Source organism: Paramisgurnus dabryanus, chromosome 17, assembly GCF_030506205.2.
Source record: "Paramisgurnus dabryanus chromosome 17, PD_genome_1.1, whole genome shotgun sequence".
In the NCBI taxonomy this organism is placed as follows: domain Eukaryota; kingdom Metazoa; phylum Chordata; class Actinopteri; order Cypriniformes; family Cobitidae; genus Paramisgurnus; species Paramisgurnus dabryanus.
In genome coordinates, this window is record NC_133353.1 from 1,888,528 (window position 1) to 1,904,256 (window position 15,729).

Consider the following 15,729-nt stretch of genomic DNA (forward strand, 5'->3'; position numbering starts at 1 on the left):
GTCATTACGTCAGTGAAAAGGTGTGCTTTCGACGCTGCGCGCATAGGATTGTGGGTGATTTCAGAGCACGAAAGCTACCCATATGCATCCTTTCCTGTATTTGGGATATTTCTCGAACGAAGGACTCAGTCCTTGGTTGAAATTCCGAGGATCTTCGATGGATGTCAATGATGTGGCATCCTCGAAATTCTGGCTTCCGATGATCCCTCCTTGACATTTAGAAACACCTAGGCTGTTTCTCAATTCCAAGAATGCAAAGAAAGGACTTGGGTTCTCGTGAAGACTGATCTTGCCAGGCGACCTTGGAAGAACAAACTCAGAAGGTCGCGAGAACACAGAACGCACTAATGAGAATTGAGATGTTTGCGATCTTTCTGTTGGTCACCTGGCCTCCCCAGTTTTCAGCGCGCAAGTCTGCGCTCGATGGATCCTCGATATCAAGAACACATGCGGGTATTTTCATGCGTCCTCTGTACTTGTGTTTTTTTTCTCTTTACTTGTGTTCTTGAGAATTGGAATTGAACTTTAACAGTTAATGATGAAGTAGAGCGAGAACACAAGGACGCAAGATCACTGAATAACGCATATTGAGAAACAGCCCTACTGTCAACAAACACTTCCTCATCCTGAATGCACAGCGCAGCTGACTACGGTAGCTGCTTTAGTCCAAAAATACGGAGTACTTTTGCAGTTAGGTCGGTTCAATTTTGGATCGTGTTCTCACCACAAACAAACAGCTCCAGAGTTCGTTGGAAAGCATACCGAGACCACCTCTTCAAGGAGGTCTTGGTCCGCTTGTTTGGACCGCTTTTGGTGCTGGATTCTCACCTGCCCAAACAAACCGCACCATGTGAGCTATCGAACTCTAGTACAATTTAACCAAACTAAACAAGGCAGGTGAGAAAGCACCCTTAAACCCTTACGAAAAAGAAGTACACTTCAAGTTAATTTTATTAAGTATACTTAAGTAATGTTCGAGTATAGTTTTAAGTATACTTTATGTAGTAAGTGTACTAACATTTATGTTCTAGTAGTATACTTGTAAGTGTACTGCTTGAATACCGCTTGGGACTAAATTGGCCCACTTTTAGTATATAAAAGTATACTTCTAAGTGTACTATAAGTGTAAGAGTAGTCAACTTTAAGTGTACAACTAGTGCACAATTAGTTCTTCATTTGTAATGCAAGTGAACTCATGAGTATACTAGTAGTTTTCTAGACTTATACTTCAAGTGTACATGCAAATATTCTGTTAGTGTACTCTTAGTAAACTAGAAGTTACTTATTGTGTGCTGCAGGTATACTTCCAAGTGTTCTTTTAATATACTTTTAGTTAACTAGTAGTTTACTAGTCATATACTGAAAGTGTACATGCAAGTGTTCTGTTAGTGTACTCTTAGTTAACTAGTAGGTTACTTATTATGTGCTGCAGGTATACTTCCAAGTGTTCTTTTAATATACTTTTAGTTAACTAGTAGTTTATTAGTCATATACTTCAAGTGTACATGCAGAAGTGTTCTGTTAGTGTACTCTTAGTAAACTAGTATGTAACTTATTGTATACTGCTTGTGTAACAAAGCACTTTGACACTGAGGATCCATCTGCAGGTTTTTATTAAACACACTCATATTCCAACAGGCAAGGTCAAACAACAGCAAACACAGCAATGTAGGGCAGGCAAATCTTGTAGTCATGAAACAGGCAAAAGGGTCAGGGCAGGCAACATACTCATAAACCGGGTAAAACAAATAAAGATCAATAAATACAGATGGATATGCAGGCAGGCAAACGGCTCAGCAATGACAGCCGGTACAAATCAAGACTTTGGACTGACTGAATGTTTCCAGAAAGTTTATATAGGCTGTCCAATGAGTTTCAGGTGCAGATTAATCAGTCCAGGCATGCGGGATTATGGGAAATGGAGTCCAGAACGAAAGTTAATATTCAGGGGGTTCAGCCATATATATAGATATATATACAACCTCAAATCAGAAAAAAGTTGGGACACTGTAGAAATTGTGAGTAAAAAAGGAATGGAATAATTTACAAATCTCATAAACTTATATTTTATTCACAATAGAATATAGATAACATATCAAATGTTGAAAGTGAGACATTTTGAAATGTCATGCCAAATATTGGCTCAATTTGGATTTTATGAGAGCTACACATTCCAAAAAAAGTTGGGACAGGTAGCAATAAGAGTATAAAAGTTAAATGTACATAAGGAACAACTAAAGGACCAATTTGCAACTTAATTGGCAACATGATTGGGTATAAAAAGTGTGGCAGTGCCTCTCAGAAGTCAAGATGGGCAGAGATAGTCTATATTCTATTGTGAATAAAATATAAATTTATGAGATTTGCAAATTATTCCATTCCTTTTTTTACTCACAATTTCTACAGTGTCCACTGTAGTGTCCCATTATATATATATATTTTTTCTTTTTTTATTGTTTGATTATCTCACTGATAGCATACGAAAGATTTAGCTTCAAATTGAAAGTACAATTAAGGTATATGTCAGGTATAAAAATTAATACACAGGAACAATTTATTGTACTTTAAGTGCAATATATATATATATATATATATATATATTTATAGTATGATGTTAAGTTCACTTAAAGTAAAGTTGAGTAGTAAACTACTAGTTAACTAAAAGTATAGTAAAAGAATACTTGCAAGTATACCTGCAGCACACAATTAGTAACTTACTAGTTTTCTAAGAGTACACTAACAGAACACTTGCATGTACACTTTCAGTATGAGTATACTAGTTAACTAAAAGTATAGTAAAAGAATACTTGCAAGTATACCTGCAGCACCAAATTAATAACCTACTAGTTTACTAACACTAAAGATTCTCCATGAAGATAATACACATTTGTACTGTACACTACATATACTTTCAAAATTTACTTAAAATATACTGTTTCTAAAGGATGCTAAATAATGTATTTTATAAATATGCTGTCAATGCATTATTATAATGATAACTTTAACAGATAAAGTATACCTAAAATAAACTTTAAAATAAGTTCAAATTAGTATACTTTAAAAATTGCACAGAACTTTAACTCCAAGTATATTTTTTAAAGTATACTTTTAGAAAATATATTAAATTATAATTATTTTGAAATATATTAAAAGTTTAATTGTAAGCAAATATGTTGTAAGCATACTTTCAATATATTAAAAGTTGGTACATGCTAAGTTAAATATACTTGAAATACAATAAAGTATATTTATTTTTTACCAGGGCTATTCATATGGCTTTTTGCAGTTTTCTTGATGTAGCTTTCGTTGTTGCATTTTTACTTAATACTGTTAAGTATATGTCAGTAAACAAGTATAGGCCAAATATACTTAGACATTTCGGTCAGTATAGGTCAAGTATACTTTAGTACAATTTAAGTATATTTCTGAGAAGTACCTAAAGTACATTTTAGAGAGGTACATAAAAAGTAAACTGAAAGTATACTTTTTTATTTTAAGTTTAAAAGAAGTATACTTATAGCACACTTGAATAAACTTCTTTTTCGTAAGGGAAGTCACAATGAAATGGTAGCGATTATCTTACTTTCCACACTGTAACATATATCTGAGTGAAAGGAAGTACAGAGAGATTTGAGATTTTTGATTTTGATTAAAGATTATGAGGGCACATGAGTTTTTATTTCACAGATAAGTTGTAAAAAATATTCCAATTTCATTGTAACTTCTCATTGTGTTAACAAGCACCACTAAAGATTATGCAACAGCAATATTGAATTTGCATGTCAAGTAATTACAGTTTCTGTTCACCACTGACACTCCGAAGTGAACACATGTGAAGTAACTCCTTTAAAATGAAGTGCGAAAAGATTGAACAATAGCAGAACACAGAATTCACTGTTTGGTTGAATGCAGGACACATTATAAAATCAGAATAGAGCAGTATAGAGTTTGCTCTGGGAGCTGTAGCCAGTCAGAACTGCAGGCTTTGATCATGGCTCATCACGGGCTGTTCCATCAGCGCCCATATGGAGTCACTTTTCTCAGGTCTGTTTTGGATCTCTCTCTCTCTTATTTATTGCCCCGAGTGTGGTTGTAAAACAAGTCCCTCTCAAATGTTGCTCGCATTCGCCAGCTCTCGTATTGATGGAGCGACGTTACTTTTGTCCATCCATTCATCAGGATTTACGGCGGATTTTAAGCACGAACATTGTGGCAAAACGGAAGTGTCTGCCTAATTTTCCTGCGTTTATTACAAACATATACAAACTACAGATCTATAGCCCTGCAAGGGCTATAAATTTACTCTGATGGATCTGATTCACAAACCCCCAAACCATATCCCATTGTGCGCTCAATGGTAATTATACCTCCTAATGCATTAATGGTTTGCAGTACATCGAAAAGATGTATGCTTCAGAATCGACCTCCTAATCATTCATAATGTATGGGAGAGAGCAAAGGCCATAGTCGTACACGAAATAACCCAATTTGCTTGTCTGTCTTTGGGGCCGAGTCTTTATGTTTGAGCAGCGTCCTGTGACCATTCACTACTCTATTTATTTTTGTTTCCTCTCGTTGTGAGAGACAAAGAGCAGGCGTCCCCCCGGCCTCCTGGGGGTCCCTAGGAGGGGGGTGTTTTCTGTGCAAACAGCCCCAAATACAGGTACAGTTATCTTTGCATGACTCCCCGCATCCGGATCCCAGCCGGCGAGCTTTAACTCCGCCGTGGGAGCCGTGAAGGTCTGCCCTCTAATAAATATTCTGTTTTAACTCTCCGGCATGTGTAATTTCTGCTTGTTTTTTCCAACGATAGAAAAGAAACATTACGATGAACGCCGTGGGGGATCCAGAGACGGCCGGTTCACTTCAAAGGGCTCCAAAAGCCTTTTTAGTATTTAGATAAAAAATATGTTTCAATAAAACGGCGGCTGTCTACACTAATAGCACCATGGTTTATTGCTTTTTGTAATTGCTTTAATGCACTTTTTTGTTTTCACAAGCAACCCAAGAATAAACTACAAATGGGATTTTTCATACAAAACCTCCAAACACAATTATAGGGGTACAATTTTTCCCCTAGTGGATTGGTTCGGTCATTCAGTGTAAAGGGCTCATAATGCATATGTCCTACGGCATAGCCCTGACGTTGTAGGCTATGCGTCAGTTTTCATACTTCTGCGTCGTCATCCACGTCGACATGCAATTACACTTGCAGACCGCTAGTTGGCAGTACCCATGCGTGTAACCCACAGTAGCAGTGCAAACAGCCAAAGAAGAAGCAGCTTGGCCAGTAAACCCTCCAACGAAGAAGAAACAGCTTGTTGTGTATGGCTGCATCCGAAATCCTATACTGTGACAGTACAGTAAGTACTGAATTAATTAAATGAAGAACCTACTTATCGACCATTAAAACAGTAGGTACTATATAATATGAATATGGATAGTATGAATGAATTTGGTGATGTTGATACATCACGTGACATATGTCATCATAACAAGTTAGTCGTTAACTGGAACATAGTTAAACAAGCATAATTTAACCACAAGGGACAGCTGTTTAATATATGTATTTGCATTTGAATAGAGCCGTGTTACAGCTTTCGGGCATTTTTGAATAAAACAACTCCCCTCCGTCTTCTTCTTCATTGGATAACTCCTTTCCCGGGGATCACGGGATGGCAAGTGTTCATCATCGGGAACTTGCCAGAAATATTTTTTTTGCCTGAAATTACTGTTTTTCAAATACTATGAATTTGGACATACTACTCACCTTGTCTACTGCTTTTTGCTTACTATATAGTATGGAAGTAGGCGGCTTAATTCGCAGCCTATGATTTGAGAAGACCAGCAGTGATGGAGGTAAATAGGCAGCGAGTTTGAGTTATCACTCCTCAACTAAGCCCATCTTTGTTTTGACCACAATCAGAAATGCCTATGAAGAAATGCGATGCTAATTTTTTTCCTGATGGCAGGGGTTCTAGTGGACCAATCACAGCATTTACAGTCTGCGTAGAATCGTCACGTTGTTAAATTTTAGGCAAGGCAGACACCTGCCTACGCCGTAGCTACAGAGTAGAACCTACACGACTATTACAATTGAGTTTACCAGATTTTCTCCATTTTAAAAATAAAGTTGCTTCATGATGCCATAGAAAAAACATTTTTGGCTAAATGGTTCCACAAAGAACCTGTAACATCGGAAGCTGGTTTGTGGGAAAAAAATGACTTTAGATTTTAAATGTATAAGAAAGAAATGGTTCTTAAAGAGCACCTATTTCATTGCTTAAAAACAACGTTATTTTGTGTATTTGGTATATGTGTTTGCGTTGTTTATGGTTAAAAAATATAATTTTCCACATACTGTACATTTTTGTAGCTCCAGATTTCACTCTCTTCCTGAAACACACTGATTTGAAAAGCTCTGTGTCCCTGATTGGCCTGAATACCTCTGACACTGTGTGACGCTCCTTACCATGTTTGAAAGATTTGCGCACAATGCAATGCTAACTTACAGGCTGTGACTCTGAAACGGGAGGAATTATGATAAGGCCGGTCTTCTCTACCTTACCAATCCCAGGAAGTAAACTGTTGCCTACAATCCGTGTGTTTGTTGTAGTCCAAGAAAAGAGATTTATGTCGGAGACGATAATGTCATCGTTTACTTTGTGGTTTGTACCTTTTGCATATCGTTAACATGTAATAATACACACTTACACACTAGGAAATGTAAAACCGTGAATCGGACCATTGGTGCTCTTTAAAGAACGTTTGACTGAATGGTTCTTTGAGGAACCAAAAATGATTCTTCTATGGCATCTTCTATGGCAAAAGAAACATATCCTCAACAAGTAACATAATTTAAGTTATTCATGTCTGCAGCCAGTAATGTGCCAGTAACATACTTTTAACAAAATTGTTAAATAGACACAGCACAGTCATCTCTGAAAGACCTTGCAGTGACCTAAATACCATCACCTGAGCTTTTATTGACACCCTTTTATGAGGAAAGAGGAAACGGACAGAAAGAACAGATGTCAGGAAACCATGACAAAACCACTAAGGAAATCCTGTAAGTGCCACAGTGGGCTTCCAAAACGCGGAGCGGGGGTTACTGACCTCCAAAGCAGCACCTGACTTGGACTCGGTTCAGGTTGTGTCCAGGCTGAGGCACTCGAGCAAAGCTTAATGTGGAAGGCAATTAGATTATTAGCACAACAGATGGCAGTTACATAGCAAGATTGCTATTTCATGATAAGCACCGCGGGACCCTGGAGGGCTTTAGTCTTTCCTCTTGTCTCAGCTTTCAACTTTGTTACTCAATACATATGGCTGGTAACATTAAGCACAGTTCTAATAAAGACATGATACCATGCCGCTTGTCCGATTCATTTTGCATTAGCTGGACTTAAAGCCAATGTTTCAATTTTTTTTAAAAACAAAATGTTCTTACTTTTAATTGGTAATTGAGAAAAGGGTGCACATGTGTTTAAGGCAACCTAATCTTCAGCAGAAAATGAGAAAACGAATCTACCGTTTACTCCATCAGGCTCGCATTAAAAAGTCTGGTGCATGTGTCCTTCACATGGCCCTGCCTTAGTTTTTGCGACATTTAAAACTTTTATAAGATGTGCAACCATTTCACACTTTGCTTTTGCGGTTATTATTAAAAGAAATTTGGTAGTAAAATCATTGCACGTGGACCAAACTTTCAATTATGGGGTTTAGATTTGCACAACATTCTTTAAAATGCTGGGTTATTTTCAACTCGCATTGGGTCCAAAAGGGACAAACCCAGTACCTTGGGATGTAATTAAACCTATGCTGGGTTGTTTCAGACCAAAATGCTGCATTGTTTTAAAAAATTTTGGGCCAAATATAATACTTTTCTGGGTATATTTAACCCAATAGCTGGGTTTATCCCTTTTTGATCTTATACTGGGTTAAAAATATTTTTTTATGTAAAAACATTAAGCTATTGGTGGTACAGTACTTAGTATTTTCTGAAATATTTTCTAAGTAAAAAATTACTTGGATCTAACAGTAGTGCAAAGGTGCACTGTATATGGTATATGTAGATAAAAAACTTCATTGTAAGACAATAATACCATAATGGTTCATTATGCAAGTTCTTTATACACCACTGAAAATATAGGTATGTATATTATATTGGATTTTTGTCAATAAATCCTCGTAAAATGTACACATTGCACCTTTAAACATACAAAACAAACAACATCACACATTGTTATCAATGTTTTATTATGTCTGCTCACATAGGGTTTGATACAAAGACAGTTGATGATAGACAGGAGAAACATTATTGAAGAAGAGCAGTGTTTGGTGTGGCACTTGAATGTTTTCTTTTGACGGACCATAGTGCATGGAGTTATTTGATCATCCACTTGATAGTAACGGTTACAAAAACAATAAATACTGTACAACAATATATCTAAAGTAAAAATTGACATGCCAATCATTTTACATTACATACAATATCCTTAAAGAACGCAGCATTTCTTTTATCACGTTATAATATTATAAACAGTACGGTACATTGTACATTACATGTATAATTCAATATACGATTATATATACACACACATACAGTATACTGTATATTAAATAAAGTGCCTTTCTATTTGAAGTTCTGAAAGGTGAAGCATCATATAAATCAAATGTACCAAAAAAAAAAAAAAACGTATTACAGGTCAACTTTAATCAATCCCATAGATCAGGTTATTCTTACACCAAAAAAAAAAAAACCCTTAAATGTGCCGTTTAGTCTCAACAAAGGCATAGCTTTCCCGATCTCTCCCTGAGTGAGTGCAGAGAGTTTAGGAATGAACTAGACAGATGTTACCTCAAATATATTATTGATCACAAGCCAAAAGTCAATACCCAGGCAACCAAATTGAGATTTACTGACCTGCTACAGAATTTAGACATTCAGACAAAAAGCTCGCACACACCAAAAAGCTCATGAAACACATGTCAAGCAAATACACCATAACTAAGGGTTTGAATGCAAAGAGAGGCTTCAAGACGAAACACAGACGGCATGATGTTTTCATGCCTGGCACTTGTTAGTTCAATGAAAATATCTTCATGGTTTTGTTCAGGTCTGACAGTGATCACAAGCGATGCTAATGTGCGCAAGGCAGGGGTGCTCGATCCTAAAGACCTTCTTTAGTGAACCCAAGGACCCCGATCAGCAGTTTTAGGGTTTGTGGTTTATTTAAAGATAGGAATAAACTCGAAAAGAATGCTGATCTTGAGACGCAGGGCTAAATACTGATGTCTTGAGACTGAGATGAAAGACCTTACAAAATAATGATCTGAAGTACTAAAGCATGCCAAACTTTTGGATAGATGCATTGATTATTGGTGTTTTACATCATAAAAATCTGCTTGGATCCACAAAGTTGTATGAAAAGTCCAAACCAAAACTAAAACCACAGTAATGTAATGATTTAGGATTATTTAGGACCTTAAATGATAATTTAAAGGAACTTTCATTTTTGTATAAACTATTCATTTAACCCTTGTGCATTATTCAAATTCACTACCCTTTCATGTTGTTAGTGGCCAATAAAGGTCACTAAATTAAACGGCTGTAAATATGTATCAGCTTAATTTTTTAAATTTTTTGCATAAATCTGTTAATCAACCGCAGTATTGATCAAAACTACCACATGTTTACAAAAATTCCATGACTTTAACTCTTTAATTGCCAAGTTCATAAGTGATGTCACTGATATAGGGAAAACACAAAATGACTGATTTTCAATATAAAATGTGATTGTGGACTGGATATAACTCAATGTACAAGCCAGAAATTAAGCTCTGTTTTTTGCAAAGGCCTACTAAAGGGTTAATGGTGTCACATGATGATCAACAGTAAAAATGACAAATTTTACCTCTTTGCAAAAGGAACAAACACCAACAATCAATAATGTATGATTATGTGTAAATATAAGATTTGTCAACAAAAATCATTCCATTTGCTGAAACACAGAGAAAGTTGTGGCCAAATTAAGACAAAAAAGGCCAAAAATGGCCCCAACAACCACATAAGGGTTAATTAAAAAAAAGAGGTCTTTAACTTTCAGTATCCCACCTGAGACTAAACCTTTTAATTTCCGGTTCAATATCTTGACTTCCGCCACATTACATCATGCAAAGAGTACACACTGCATTAATTTACACATTAAGACGTCATCCGAGGTGGGCGTTTATACAGGTGTTTGTCTGGTATTTAGGAATTACATCAACCGCATACCGTTTTAACATCTCACTAAAAGACATTGTGATAAACGGGCATGCTGACAAAGGTGACTAGGGTCCAACAACATCCCATAAGCCTCCAGGATTGATTAAGACTCAAGGATGAACTCAGATGTTGAAAGAGGCTTTGTATTTAACAAGACGTTCATTCACCTTTTAGGAAAGCTTCAATCCGTCAACCAAGCTTGGCCAAACCCCTACACCGGTGTCAAGTGAGTGTCTCGTATTGCATTCACTACAAAGCTGTGTTGTGTTGAAAGGCAAAAAGAAAAGAAAATAGGATCCAATTATACCGACGATTTTTTAAAACATGCCACCCATTGCTAAGTTCAAATAAAGGTCCTGTACTCCGTCTCAGATTCCCTAATTGTGGTTTAGCGCACTTCTTCGCTGAAGGTAGAGGTCAAATGGTTCTGTATAAATATATCGTCCCGTGACACAAGGTCTGTGTATATTTAAAACAACAATACACAAGCTCCAAAAGAGATGAACTATTCGCCGAAATATTTTGAATCTGTATGCAAGCGGCACCGCGGATTGTGTTTGATTTGTTTGGACTGATCCTAGGCCAGGATCCAGCTTCAGGTCTAAAGTCAACAAAATCGGCATTCTGTTGCGTTTTTTAATATGTCGCAATTTTAGCAGCTTTACTGGAATTCCTTTAATGGCAGATCTGAGTCTTTGAGGAAACTGAAGGTAAACAAACATAAGTCCAATGAAAATACAGCCAACTTGCCATTCGCTGAACCTTGTTAGACTTTGCATGTATCGTCACAGAGAGAAAAAAAAACAAAACAAAGAAAATTGCATCACAGTCCTCAGATCTGGGCTCTGGACCAACATGTTTAACCAGTGTTATTGCAGTTCAGCTGTACATAACAGCTTGTGACAGTATCTTAGGCTTAGCCCCAGTCCAGATGTTACTTTAAGTAACTTTCCAGATGAACTTCTCCCCAACTCTATATTAGGTCTCCGCTAAAGAGTTTCTTGACCAATGACAACTCAGATCAAAGCAGGAAGCTTTTGTTGCCTTCATAATTGATGGGGAGGTTTGCATTCACTGCATATACTAAAAAATCCTCAATACTGTTCGGTAATGTCCTCCATCAAACAAGAAATCAAACATCCATTTGAATTTAAGCTGTTGAATTTACAGTTTCCAAGTCACTTTGGAAAAAGCATTGGCCAAATGCATAAATATATCGTAAATAAACTAATCTTAGCATTAGATTAGTACTCTCTGGCCTCTTCGAGTTCATTCATGTAGACATCATCCTGTGGATTCACAACACACTGTAAACCGTTGTTGGGCGGTCGCACCGAATGAAACCGACTCCAATCTCCTTTACAGAGGATCCAGGGGAGCACGTCAACTTTGTAGTGTAGTTCCGGAGAAAACTCCGTACTGATGAGGTTGGGGGCTCCGGCCCCTTTGCCCCGTGTGATCAGCTTCATATGATCGTCATAGCAACAGTGCTGAGCCGCCAACGTGGTGCTGTCGAACGAGAGCATCGAACGGACGCAGAACTTTGCGGATGGCTTGTAGATGTCCAGCCTCTCTTTGGGGCCGCTGGCGTCTCGCCAGCGAAACGTTTTTTGCAGTTTCCTATCAAAAATGTTGACGGCGCTGTAGACGGCCTCCGACGGGTAGACGCAAGGGCAGCTGGGTAATCCGGTCAGGACTTGGTGCAGGTACTTCTGGAGGAAGTCGTTCTTACAGTTCAGCCACTTCTCACAGCTGTCGACATCTATTCATAAAAGTATATAAATAATGACAACTAAAGTTAATGTGTTACGGTAAAACATTCAAAAGCATATGAAGGTCCTAAGAAGACCACAAATCTCATCACTGAATGTGCCTCAGCTGTCAGCACCAAATTCCCGCGCGTCGACGCACTGAATGGTGGAATTTGCAGAGTAATACAAATTAGTCTGCAAAGGAATTATTGAAGCGTTTCCACTATACCACCGGCTATGCATTTCCCACCACAAGTGTGCCAAAACATAAGATATATACCAGGTTCTTCAAAAACTTTTATATTCCATTGTGAATAATTATAAATAATGAAAGCGAAAAACACTTCATCCTGTTGATTTTTGAAAATACTTTCATTATGATTACGGTTGAAGAGAGCTATTTTTTTCAATGTTCTGTGCCAAAAGTTAGAGACCAACAAAAACTCCAAAGCAAATAGTGGTGGTTTTGGAAGAGGAGTCGTTACTTTGTGGTCCCGGGAAACCGCTCTCTGTGGTGCATTGTGTCAGAGACCTTAACCAGTCTAAGAGATCTCCCACAATGCTCCTCTCATAGGGTTCCCAGAGGAGCCTTTTCCATAATGACGCTGAGGAAATGTGTCTTGAGGTAGATAATTGCTAAACAAATTGATAAATATTTCGACCAATAAAAAGAGCACTTCTACGAGGCTTTAAAGTACAGTATTATATTACATATGTCTATACAAACAAATCAACACTAACAAACCAACAGTATATTAACAAAACTACTACTAATTATCACGTTCTGATAAACAGTTTGGGCGGTTTCCCAGACAGGGATTAGATTAGTCCTAGACTAAAATAAATGTAAGAGCTGTCCAAACTGAAAACAACTTGTAGTGACAAAATGCACGACAGTAATGTTTTTAGTAAGGCATGTTTGTTAAAACTAGTTAGATTTCCTAATTAAACTAAGGCCTAGTCCTGGTTTAAGCTAATCCCTAGGCCCTATGGGGTGGTTTCCCGGACAGTGTTAGGTCTAGTCCCAGACTAGCTTTCACTAACATATCTTTAAATACATCAGTGCCATGGTTTTGTCTAAAAATGCACACCAGTAATGCTTTTTGTAAGGTATGTTTGTAAAAAATATTTAAATATCCTAATTTGACTAAGGCCTAGTCCTAGCTTTAAGGCAGGGTGCATGATCTCTGAAAACCAATGTTGATATTTGAAATTACCTAAACAAACACGCCCCTACCCAAATAGAATCTGGACCTGCCCCTTAATGCTGATTGGCTACAAGTGTGTTATGGTAGTCAGCCCAACTCGCATTTCCAAAGTATTTTCAAAAATCATGCACCCCGCCTTTAATCTAAACATTGTCTTTGAAACCATCCCATAAACAGCTCAAATTAAAAAGCCGGTAAATGGCACCTCTGTCAAAAATGAGATAATGATATAAACCATATGCTCTCAGCACGTAATACACGTTCATTTTCCGCAACAAATCCACTTAATCCTGGTATCAGGCCATTTAGAAATACCGGTTTGTTGGCAGTATCTGTTTAACGGCACCAATTCATTTTTAACACAGTTTTTATTCCTCATGCTAAACAAAAGCAAAGGTTTTCTGGACCGAACCCACTCCTCTTTCCTACATGTTTCTGAAAGTTTTTTTCCAACATAGTTAACTGTTACGTATCATGGACCCCTTATTCCTTTTATGGGCACTTCCCCCTGGAAAAGTACGCCCACATGTCAATCAGAATGAGAACTCTCATCTTTTGCATTGTTCCTTTGAGCAGAAGTCATCACTGCACTTTGTTATATATCAAGAATCAACAATGGCACGATGAAAGAAGTGTGTTTTTGGAAGTAAGAAGAAAACCTTATTCAGCTTTCCAAGTAACCCTGTCTTAAGACACCAGTGGATGCAGTTTGTTTTTTTCCCAGACAGCAAGGTAATTGCAAAAGGGTTTATGTTTGTTACCTGAATTTCGGAAACAATTGCTTTACAAACAAGGCCCAGTTCGACGCCGGATTTGCTTGAGTGATGGAGTGGACCCAACGTTAAAAGACCCCATTTAGGAGTCGGAACAACATCATTTCAAGTGTATAAGTGCATATAATGTAAACAACACGAACATATAGCTGTGCTGTACTCGTAACGCTTTATCTCTTCTAACGTATGCTTTCAAGAGTTTTTCCTTTTTTCCCCCCGAAAAATAAATAAATAAATAAAACGGAAAGGCTGTTCTGTCTTTTATAAATCTGACAACACGAAAGACTCTTTGGACATATGAAGGATGTAATACTACTCTATAGGTAACCAAAAATAACATGAGCTTGGCAGAAACTCTGTGTGTTATGTGATCTTTAAATACCAATGAAATTATTTATGAAAATCAGGCATTTCCATTACTGACTAATAACCTTTTCATTGCCATTAAAGGGAACATATCATGAAAATCTGACTTTTTTCATGTTTAAGTGCTATAATTGGGTACCCAGCGCTTCTATCAACCTAGAATATGTGAAAAAGATCAACCTAGTAACTTAGTTATAGTAAACCATTCTCTGCAAGCATGTGAAAAAATAGGTAATTGAAATTTGGCTCCCCTTGTGATGTCAGAGGGGGGTAATACCGCCCCTTAATCTGCACTATCCAACCATGGCACTGCCATTTAGTGCAGAGATCAGCTCATTTGCATTTTAAAGGACACACCCAAAAATTGCACATTTTTGTTCACGCTCACAAAGTGTCAATGTTAACATGCTATAATAAATTATCTATATAATATTTTGAGCTAGAACTTCACACATGTACTCTGGGGACACAAAATAGTTATTTGACATCTTAAAAAAGTCTTGTGTCCCCTTTAAAGTGAAATTACTGAACCTAAACATCAGAGTCTGGTAAAAAAAAAGAAAACTTGTCAGACACACTTAAAGGGTTTTGCATCTCTAAGCTCTCCATTTATTGTTGCATTCTTTGATATACTGTATAATATTTAACTGGTCCTCACCAAATGAGTATGTATATACACCATACTGTGTTCATGGAACTCAAATATACCTACACATTTCACACAAATACAAATAAAACTCAACCAACCTGTGTCAAAAAGCTCTGTACTGTTTGACGTATCAAGAAGAGTCGGTTCCGTCACATCATAAATGTCATCTGTAGATGTGAGATACAGAACACATGTAAAATAAACAGACAAAACAAGCACAGCATTTAAAATATCCAAACCAACTTTCAGGATATATTTGTGCTTTTCTTTGGGAATCAAACCTCTTGAAGTTACTCCAACAGTTAACAGCACAAGCTTAAAAAAATGTCTTTTATTACATCTTACTGAACATCAAATGGTCATTTGTTAACTTTCATCTTATATTTTTCTGTTTTTCTATTACTGGTCAAGCTGGTTTCTCTGCTAAGGCCTCCCACTTTTAGTCAGCAATAAAACAGCATTGCCCATCTTGAAAGGGTATCTTTGGAGGGCAGTAATGTTTGAAAAGAGTCTCTTCAGTCCATCTCAAAGTGATATGATAAATACTATGATCTAACAATTAAAATACAACTTAAATAGGTATTTGATCAAATAAAATATACATTTAAATTGTAGGTGAACTAAAATCTCAAGTACTTGTGTTGGCGTATGTGCTTGTTTGCCCGCGGGTGCTGGCAGGTTGTGGGCCGCCCTGTGTTATGGGCTTCAAGAC

General features: G+C 37.1%; 1 protein-coding gene across 1 annotated transcript in view; it reads right to left on the reverse strand.

Moving 5' to 3' along the window:
- Positions 1-8,270: 8,270 nt before the first annotated feature.
- The window catches only part of ism2a (isthmin 2a), a 30,921-nt gene continuing 23,462 nt past the window's right edge, over positions 8,271-15,729 (reverse strand). The window contains exons 5-6 of the mRNA XM_065251950.2: positions 15,116-15,184; positions 8,271-12,032 (exon numbers count right to left, since the gene is read on the reverse strand). Of these exons, the coding sequence (XP_065108022.1) occupies positions 11,515-12,032; positions 15,116-15,184 (587 nt within the window). The 3' untranslated portion in view covers positions 8,271-11,514. The remainder of the gene's footprint in view (positions 12,033-15,115; positions 15,185-15,729) is intronic.